General features: G+C 42.0%; 1 protein-coding gene across 3 annotated transcripts; it reads left to right on the plus strand.

The window, feature by feature from the left end:
* Positions 1-518: 518 nt before the first annotated feature.
* Positions 519-10,742, plus strand: LOC143484899 (peptidase inhibitor 16). Of its 3 annotated transcripts, XM_076983938.1 has the most exons (8): positions 519-752; positions 848-1,008; positions 6,384-6,529; positions 6,668-6,743; positions 6,933-7,042; positions 7,312-7,403; positions 8,720-8,790; positions 9,270-10,742. In XM_076983938.1, exons 2-8 carry the CDS (start codon positions 853-855, stop codon positions 9,330-9,332), a joined length of 714 nt encoding a protein of 237 aa, XP_076840053.1. In that variant the 5' UTR covers positions 519-752; positions 848-852; the 3' UTR covers positions 9,333-10,742. The 3 variants fall into 3 exon arrangements, with proteins under 3 accessions (XP_076840053.1, XP_076840052.1, XP_076840050.1); XM_076983937.1 differs by having other exon boundaries at positions 520-752; positions 828-1,008; positions 8,720-10,742; XM_076983935.1 differs by having other exon boundaries at positions 521-752; positions 8,720-10,742.
* Positions 10,743-11,100: the final 358 nt, after the last annotated feature.

Raw genomic sequence — 11,100 nt, forward strand, 5'->3', positions numbered from 1 at the left:
TGTTAAACACTTCACTAGGACGACCCTCCTGGGTGTTTACGTTCAACAGGACGGGCCCCGGGCACTCTCTGCCTCCTGACTGTGTTGTGGTACTGAGGAAGGTATGTCAGTATCTCAGAAATGCAACAGATCTCTGGGAAAACAACAGTGGTATTGAGTCAGACTGCGTTATCCATGACATTCCTTTCCTTATGAAAGAGAGAAGAGGAGAGAGAGTGGGAGATGGGTGCCGGGCACTGCTGGGTCTTATTATAATTGAAAAAGTGATTTTTGCTGTGGGTTGAGTCAGTGGCTCTTATATGACTACTATGATATATTTTATCAGTGGTTTTATTGATAGCAGGAAGGCAACCACACCACGGGTATATTTGTGAGTCAGCTGTGTGTGTGTGTGGTGTGTGTGTGTGGTGTGTGTGTGTGTGTGTGTGTGTGAGTGTGTTTGGGTGAGTGGGTGGGTGGGTGGGGAGTGTGTATGTGTGTGAGTAAAATATGTAACTTGACCCTGGGTGTGTTGAGCAATATGAGCAGGGTAGGATCCACAGTTACAGTTATTCAGAGGTCCAGAGATCGTCTTTGGAACACGGGAGTTATTCCTCTCTCACACACGCACGGACACTTTATAGAAACACTTTCAGCTCCTCGTATACACTGAGAAACACCAAACCCCATATTGGACACAATTTAGATCTTGCACACAAACATTCTGAAACCGTAATAGCTTCACCCAGCAGAGCACTGTGGACCGACCAAAGGTAAGTCCACCCTCTGCTTCCTGATCGTACCCCAGGGGAAGGTACTCATGCTCAGGGGAAGGTTCCTGTGCTCAGGGGAAGGTTCCTGTGCTCAGGGACGATGGCTGCAGTTAGACCCCTCCACTGTGCCCAGCTGTGGCTGATCGTGACTGTGGCGGCTAACCAGATCTCCAGGGAGGACATGGACGACATCGTGGACCTGCACAACATGTACCGGGCATCTGTGAAACCTGAAGCTGCTGACATGACACGCATGGTGAGCACCTACAGTCCTGTTGTAACCTGTCCAGGCTTTTAATGGGGGAGGTGGAAACTCTAAACTTTAAACATATGACTTTTACTGGACCGTTATGCTTGTCTAATTGTGCTTAACATTTGGGCAAAGAGAAAAGAACATGCCTTATGTTTATATGGTACAACATCTGAACACATGTTCATATTAATCAGTCACTAATGAATGTTTAACACCTTCAGCTGAATATGTGACTGTGGTTGTCAGGGTTGAAGTGTCTGAAATGCCATAACTTGCATCTGTATGACATTTTATTACTTCACATTCTATTTCTTTAGTGAGAGAGAGTGTCTGTTTTAATTCATTGTATTGTGTTTTGATTTCAACTTGGATTTACATACATTTAAGCTGTGAATCAAATACACCAGTGCTTTACTCTTGAAAACACTGACTGTTGCATAAATATTTCCATACAGAGGAAGCATATCTGATCTGAATATATTTATCACTACAGATCATGTGGTTTGATTGCACTATATATATCAGCTGATGATCATATGCATGGCCAAACAAACTTTAACAGAATACATACTCGAGTCAGACCTGTCGTGCTGAGTTATGAAAATACAGACCAGCCACACTGTCTCATGATGGACATACAGTTATAAATCTGGACACGGTTGCAAAGCTGGCCAGACTATTCACTGGGTGATCTGCTGTTTTTTGGGTGCTGTCTGCAGTTGTTTTGGAAGGCAGATCACACCATGTAGTTAAAAACATACAACAGACAATGAAACAGGCAGGAACTAGCGGCTTCATTGGCATGAACGGTTCCTGGTAAACTTTAGTCATAACAGAGATAATTAGCACATAATGCAGTCTAAACGTGATGGGTCTAAACGTGATGGGTCTAAACGTGATGGGTCTCTTGTCTAAACTTGAATGTGAGTGACGTAGTACATCTGTAAGCAATATTGAGAAGATCTGTTGTGTAACATATTAAACTCTTTATTTCACATGGGAGGTTTCTGTTCTTGATGCAGCTGTGGCAGTGCTCTGGTGTTCTGTGTGTGTGTGTGTGTGTGTGTGTGTGTGTGTGTGTGTGTGTGTGTGTGTGTGTGTGTGTGTGTGTGTGTGTAAGAGAGAGAGAGAGAGAGAGAGAGAGAGAAATGGAAAGGAGTGTATGCATGTGTATTAGAAACCTAATCTAGAACTTGTTATGTATCAGATAAACCAGCAGGGGTTCATGGTGTACTTGTTCATGGTGTTCATGGTGTACATATGTTTTACTGTGTGATATTTGACACACTTTTAGCCACATTTTATGTGTTTGAATAATGATATATACTATAGTGTGAATGCAAGCAAGTGTGTGTGTGTGTGTGTGACAGAGAGAGAACAAGTTGCTAGTTTTAGAGGTGAAATTCCATGCATGCCATTGTGCTTTTGCTTATTTATCAGGAAGTTGTGACAGCAGTCAGCATATGTTATTATGCACCTCTGTCTACATAACATACTTATTGGTTTGGCTGAGCTATGAGTCTGATCACTACTGTAAACTATTATTAAACTATTATCACTAGGATTAAATCAAGAACCCCACTCACCTATGTAAACTATATTGCCAAAAGTATTCGCTCACATTCCTTGACTCACATATGAGTTTAAGTGACATCCCATTACTAATCCATAGGGTTCAATATGACGTTGGTCCACCCTTTGCAGCTAGAACAGCTTCAACTCTTCTGGGAAGGCTGTCCACAAGGTTTAGGAGAGTGTTTATGGGGAGTTTTGATGATTCTTTCAGAAGCGCATTTGTAAGGTCACATACTGATGTTGGACGAGAAGGCCTGGCTCTCAGTCTCTGCTCTAATTCATCCCAAAGGCGTTCTATCGGGTTGAGGTCAGGACATGTTGGAAGAGGAATGGACCAGCTCCAAACTGTTCCCACAACATTGGGAGCATGGAATTGTCCGAAATGTTTTGGTATGCCAAAGCATTCAGAGCTCCTTTCATATTCAGTTCAGTTCCTTTTCAGATTGCCAGACAGAGAAGTGCGATTTGTCACTCCAGAGAACGCACCTCCACTGCTTTAGAGGCCAGTGGCGGCGTGCTTTACACCACTGCATCCAAAACTTTGCATTGCACTTGGTGATGTATGGCTTGGATGCAGCTGTTCGACCATGGAAACCCATTCCATGAAGCTCTCTGGAATCTCCATGAAGCACTGTTCTCGAGCTAGTCTGAAGGCCACAAAGATGGAGCCCTCAGCATCCACTGACCCTTCAGTTTACGTGGCTTGCCACTTCGTGGCTGAGTTGCTGTCATTCCCAAAGACTTCCATTTTCTTATAATACAGCTGACAGCTGACTGTGGAATATTTAGGAGCAACTGGATTTGTTGCACAGGTGGCATCCTATCACAGCTCCACACTGGAATTCCCTGAGCTCCTGAGAGAGACCCATTCTTTCACAAAAAAACAGTCTGCATGCCTACCTGCTTAATTGTATACACCTGTGGCCATGGAAGTGATTGGAACACCCGATTCCGATCATTTGGATGGGTAAGCAAATACTTTTGGCAATATAGCGTATATATAGATGGATAGCTGAGTGGGTATCACCACTACAGGAGGGGCTACAGGAATTCACAACGCTAATGGACAAGAGTGGAGAAGAGAGGACAGTTGGGAGAGGATGCCAGTGTGAGGGGTATATGATGCAGCAACTGTGGATGCTCCAAAACCCAACATGTAGATGACCACCAAAACAACTAGTAGCTCTGTGTAAAAACATCCACAAACAGCAACAAGTGAAGAACTTGAAGAGCTGATGGAGGATGTGAATGCAGTGCTACGAAAGGCCTCTACCAAGACCACCACTGAGAACGACCCAATACCACCACTGAGAACGACCCAATACCACCACTGAGAACAGCCTCTACCAAGACCACCACTGAGAATGACCCAATACCACAACTAAGAATTACCTCTACCAAGACCACCACTGAGAACAGCCTCTACCAAGACCACTACTGAGAACGACCCAATACCACCACTGAGAACGACCCAATACCACCACTGAGAACAGCCTCTATCAAGACCACCACTGAGAACGAACCAAGACCACCACTGAGAACAGCCTCTACCAAGACCACCACTGAGAACGACCCAATACCACCACTGAGAACAGCCTCTACCAAGACCACCACTGAGAATGATCTCTACCAAGACCACTACTGAGAATGACCTCTACCAAGACCACCACTGAGAATTACCTCTACCAAGACCACCACTGAGAATTAATTACCTCTACCAAGACCACCACTGAGAATGGTCCATGACCACCACTGATAATAGCCTCTACCAAGACCACTACTGAGAATGGCCTCAATCAAGACCACCACTGAGAATGGTCCATGACCACCACTGAGAACAGCCTCTACAAGACCACCACTGAGAATGGCCTCTACCAAGACCACCACTGAGAATTACCTCAACCAAGACCACCACTGAGAATTACCTTTACCAAGACCACCACTGAGAACAATCTCTACCAAGATCACCACTGAGAACGGCCTATACCGTGACCACCACTGAAAACGACCTCTACCAAGACCACCACTGAGAATGGCCCATGACCACCACTGAGAACAGCCTCTACCAAGTCCACCATTGAGAACGACCTATACCAAGACCACCACTGAGAACGGCCCATGACCACCACTGAGAACGGCCTCTACCAAGACCACCACTGAGAACGGCCCATGACCACCACTGAGAACGGCTTCTACCAAGACCACCACTGAGAATGAGATCTCCCCAAGGCCACCTCTGAGAATGGCTCATGACAACCACTGAGAACAGCCTGTACCAAGACCACTACTGAGAACGACCTCTACCAAGACCACCACTGAGAACGGCCCATGACCACCACTGAGAACGGCCTCTACCAAGACCACCACTGAGAATGAGATCTCCCCAAGACCACCACTGAGAATGGCCTATACCAAGACCACCACTGAGAACGGCCTCTACCATGACCAGCACTGACAACAACCTCTATCAAGACCACCACTGAAAACGACCTCTACCAAGACCACCACTGAGAACGACCTCTACCAAGACCACCATTGAGAACGACCTCTACCAAGACCACCATTGAGAACAACCTATACCATGACCACCACTGAGAACGAACTCTACCGTGACCACCACTGTAGCCCAATTGGCTGATATACATATCAAGAACAGTGATACCTGCTTGGCTACAGGATGAAATGCAGCAATCAGCAAAACCTCCATGAAGAAGGAGACTGGAGGCCAAGAGAAAGGTGAAAAGTGTTCCTGCTTTTAGAAAGGCATGTGGGTGATCAAGGTGATCAAACACAAGCAGCAGTCTATACCCAAGGATTTGGAGACTGATGAGCAAAGGTGAAAAGCTCTGGCTACTCACCTAAAGAGAATCACAATGGAGATTGAAGCCAGGAGGATAAACAGTAAATTCTTGCGTGGACCATCCAAAATATGGTGGCTGGTGGCAGGGTGAAAGTTTTAGGACAGACCCACCAGAGCTGAAAACGGAACAGTGCTGGAAAGGTTTAAACAAGAAGGGTTCGTTATTCAGTATCAATATGCCTAGTGGTTGCTTAACGTGAGAGCAGACCCTGAACATGATCCAGCCACCATCATCCTTGAAGGCAAGAAAGGATCTCAGTTAAGAACTGCAGATCAAGGCCCTGACATGATCCATGCCTACTGGCTGGTAAGAATGATAAAAAATGGTAATGGTTTACAAACAGAAGAGGTCTGCAGTGATAGATGTAGTGATCCATCAGGAACAAGTAAGACGAAAGCTCGAAAAAGTGTCAAAGGCTGAGAGAAGAGTTTGAGAAGAGATGGAAGGTGAAGGCAACAGTGGTTCCAATAGCTCCCCAAGCTCCAGAATGCTCCTGGAGCACCTCCATGAGATCCTGGGAACAACATCAGAGATCTCTCTATATATATGTACACAAAAACCGTTTGTGATGCTTGTGTGGAGAGAGTAATACGATTTTACATCAAATGTCTATTAATTATTCATAATGAAGACTGCTATTAGACTTATGTGCAAACATAAATGTCAAAGGTCGAATGTATGATGCTTGTCTATATTTGGTCCCAGGAACATCTCTCTTCAGAGTCCAGCAGGAGTCTGTTAATATAGAGGAGCTATGCTGGCAACAGTAAGAACAGTTAGAAACAATGTGCAGGAGAATTGCTAAGACCTGCTGCTGAAGGTTACTTAGCCCACCCAGTGTAGTTCCAAACTGAGCACACCTGATCTGGGTAGTTAAGGGCAATGATAGCATACAACTACAATAACCGAGTGCAACATGCCTTTGTGTTCGTGGTCATACAGACCTGGTGTGAAGAGTGCAGAGTGGTAGCAGAATTATACGCATCTGAGTGCGTATGGGAGCACAATCCTAATGTGAAGAACGTGTTAGGTGAGAACCTCTACATCACCACGGGAACCCTCAATGTCACCGATGTCCTGATGGGCTGGTACGAATGAGAGCATCCGTCATATACACACATACATATACTGGATATACATGTAACTTTGTCAAGTATGTCATATTCAAAATAATCTTCCTGCTCTAGTTGTTTTGGGTTGTTTTCATGGTTCTCTCGTGTCTCTAGGTTCAAGGAGCGTGAGCATTATGACTATGAGAATAACCAGTGTGCAGAGAATGAAATGTGTGGGCACTACACACAAGTGAGTGATGACATTTCTTATTTGGGTATGTCAGTTTTAAAATACTCATTTCATTTTAAATCAACTAAACAATTATCATATAATATATTGCCTTGTCAGTGTTCATCTTTCATTGGCTGACCACGTTATTAATGTAAATGGAAATGAATAAGAAAGCCTACACAGAGGTACACTGTTCATCTGTTTCAGATGGTGTGGGCGAAGACTGCTAGTGTGGGCTGTGCAGCACTTTTGTGTGACACAGTTCAGGGTCTCAGCTTTACAAACTCCATTCTTGTAGTCTGCAATTACAAGCCTCCGTGAGTCTGTGTTTACACCACACCAAACAAACTTGTGTCATACACTATTTTCACAATACAATGCGCTAAAACGCACTGTGTTGCTTGCTATAGTGTCACTATATATATAGCACTGCACAACAACAAGACAATCATAACTGTTGTTTTATTCTCAATTTCAGAAATTCTCAATTTGTTGAAATTCTCAATTTCCGAACTCAGTGTCAACATTTGCACATTTGATGACCTTAAAATGTTATTACTCTAACGGTATTACGTCTTTCATCTAGAGGTAACGTACAAGGGCATAAGCCATATCAGGCAGGAGAACCGTGCTCCAAATGCCCAGAAGATCGGAGAGCATGTGTGGACATGTCCTGTGGTAAGATGAGCACCTTCAGCCATTAAACTCCTTAGCCCATACTCAACAGCCACATCTTCCCCAACAATCATAAAAGAAAATAGTTTTAGCATAAATCAAGGCACTGATAAATATCTCAGATCAACAGCGGGCTCCCGCGATGGCCCTGGCCCTACAAGACTGCAACAGCTATGGTGTTTTCACATCCTAAGTCTTTAGTTTATGTGCTCACAGTGCAATGGTCATTTACCATACGATGATTTAGTACACTGAATTACTCAGACTGCATGGAAACATTTTATGTGTAGGACACTTAAAAATTTAATTTTTTAATCTGAATGAACAACCACAACCCATAATCCCATAACTTAATATCTGCCCTGCTCACTTATCGCATGTAGCTGTAAAGAATTAGTTTTTACTAGTATTTGTATGAAACATACAGTACATGGCTCATTATAATATCTTTCTTATCTCTTGAGGCACTCATGTAAGTGCTGTTTTAAGACAAAATAGTTTTAAAAATAATAGATCACCAGCAATAATTGTCCATGCACCCTGCAAAATGAGTAAAATATTAAAGCCAGAAGTCTCAAATCCTGAAATGTGCTAGGATAAGGTGAATTATAAAAGCACACTGTAAATAACTAAACTGCACTGTATCAACTAATCTGCACTGTAAACTAATTAAAGACTTTTTTTGTCTCCTCTTACTTACCCAGAATTCCCAGCTGGCCAGCATGTACAGACATTTCCTTAATAAATTAGACTAATTAGATTAAATACACTGTGCTTAACCCTTTCACGTGAGACACAGTACTGTTACGATAGCTTGCCATTTGTAAACAATGCCTCTAAATACTGAAACAACGCCTCTTAATACCGAATGTTGCTGACATGAATTCCATATTAGAGACCTTGTGTTCTAAATTCTTTTACAATTCCCTGGGAGACAGTAAACATGTTGTTATGCTCACAAGACTCCCAGAAATGTTTTATTTGACATTGTGTATATTGGTATAAACCACAAATCACATACTAATGCTTTAACATAACTAATACTTTAGCCACCAAAAGATTAGCCTTGTTCCACTACCTAAGACAAAGACAGAACCTGTGTGAATTCACAAATTTTGTAATAATGCTGCCAGATGATGAGCTTTTCACTCATTTACATCTGTGTACATGTGATACAAAAGTAAAACTGACCTGAATTCATTTGGTTTGAAGATTTATCTACTGTCATGATAATAATGTTAGCAATTCAGTTGTGTACTTTGTCTTGGTGCATATTTTATGAACAATGATTTATTTATTTTTTGTTTATTTATTCACAGACCATGTGGACATCGTACCCAGTACAGAAACAGAGCACGTGGACATTGTACCCAGTACAGAAACAGAGCAGGTGGACATCATTCCCAGTGCAGACACAGAGCATGCAGAAAATATACCCAGAACAAAGACAGAGCATGCAGACAATTTCACCAATACAAACAGAGAGTGGGAATTGGCCAGTAATGCAGCTACTGGCACAGTGGTGTTTGCAACCCCCTCAGCAGTTAAGCTGATGCTGGCTGGGCTAGTAGCTTCTCTCATATTGTAAGATGTGATTACTGTTGCTGTGATTTCTGTTGGTTTGATCTCTGTTGGTGTGATCTGTTGGTGTGATCTGTTGGTGTGATCTATGTTGGTGTGATCTGTTGGTGTGATCTCTGTTTGTGTGATCTCTGTTTGTGTGATTTGTTTGTGTGATCTCTGTTGGTGTGATCTGTTGGTGTAATCTCTGTTGGTGTGATCTGTTGGTGTGATCTGTTTGTGTGATCTATTGGTGTGATCTCTGTTGGTGTGATCTGTTGGTGTGATCTGTTGGTGTGATCTCTGTAGTCCCGTAATCCTGAAGACACTTCACCACCTGTTCTTGGATTTTCTTCACTTTGGCTGGTGTGATCTACAGCAGTTGCGTTCATCTTGATGATTCACACCTATGATTTACAACTGTGTCACATCATAAGAGTCATCACACACTGGGAGTCATCACACACTAGAGTCATCACGCACTGAGAGTCATCACACACTAAGAGTCATCACACACTAGTGTCATCACACACTAAGAGTCATCACACATTAAGAGTCATCACACATTAAGAGTCATCACACACTAGAGTCATCACACATTGAGTCATCACACACTAGAGTCATCACACATTAAGAGTTATCACACACTAAGAGTCATCACACACTAAGAGTCATCACACACTAGAGTCATCACACACTGAGAGTCATCACACACTAAAAGTCATCACACACTAGAGTCATCACACACTAAGAGTCATCACACACTAGAGTCATCACACACTAAGAGTTATCACACACTAAGAGTCATCACACACTAGAGTCATCACACACTAAGAGTCATCACACACTATAATCATCACACACTAAGAGTCATCACACACTAGAGTCATCACACACTAAGAGTCATCACACACTAGAGTCATCACACACTGAGAGTCATCACACATTAAGAGTCATCACACACTAGAGTCATCACACACTAAGAGTCATCACACACTAGAGTCATCACACACTAAGAGTCATCACACACTAAGAGTCATCACACATTAAGAGTCATCACACACTAGAGTCATCACACACTATGAGTCATCACACACCACATGTCCAGTCACCTTGACTTAACAAAACATGGCACTACAGGCGAGTCAGTGCCTGAAAACCAGGGTGCTGCATACTTGTTAATAACTGGATGTTATTAGAAGTTTTATAGAATAATTTTACAGAGCATGTACTTGTGTAATTTAGCAGCACATTGTACTCAGACTCACATATGTGTCTTATTTGATGTAAACTATATACAGCGTGTAACATACAGTACTATCCAGACCTCCATTTGTTTTCACATTTTTAAAGTGATCAGAATCAGAATAATAAACCATAATCTGGTTTATTGACCAAATTATGTATGTTAACACACACAAGTCATTTGCTCTGGCTGTTTGCAACTGTTGGTAAAGTAATACAGGCTGTACACATTACAATGCACAATTTATAAGAAATACACAGGTTATATACAGCACAACAGCATACAATATACAGTGTAGTAGTACAATATTAATATGCAATATGTAGTACTGCTACTATCAGTAGAGACAATGCATAGGATTGAAGTTGTTAGTGTTGTATTCAGCATGTAAAAATGTGCATATGGTTTTTGATTGTAATGATCATATATTTAATGACTTATTTCCTTATTCAAATTTTATGTAAAGTGTTTAATTTGAGTTTTACTCATGTTTACATCATGTTGCTATAACAAAACAAACAAAATATTTTTACAAATTTGTGCATTTTGTATTTTTATTTCTAAAACGTTTTGTATCCTAAGTTGCAAAATTAAGTGCTTCCACCAGAGGGCGACAGAACCCAAGAATACCACACAGAACAGTCATATTAGTAGATATAGTCAGGAATAACCCATATTAAAACCAGTTTTCTAGGTAAAGTCTTTGACACAGTTTAATCAGTAGGTTAATACTCACTAAAATTTATATTTATAATAATTTAGTGGTTTTATGTTTGTAAACTAAAAGAGTTGCTGAGTTAAGTTATTGGGAGTCGATGCAGGAAAAATATGAATGTTTTGTTGCCACAGCAGTGACCATGCGCTATTTTGATTGAAGTAGGCTCTTCAGCAGAA

This window comes from Brachyhypopomus gauderio, chromosome 21 (assembly GCF_052324685.1).
Source record: "Brachyhypopomus gauderio isolate BG-103 chromosome 21, BGAUD_0.2, whole genome shotgun sequence".
Classification (NCBI taxonomy): Eukaryota; Metazoa; Chordata; class Actinopteri; order Gymnotiformes; family Hypopomidae; genus Brachyhypopomus; species Brachyhypopomus gauderio.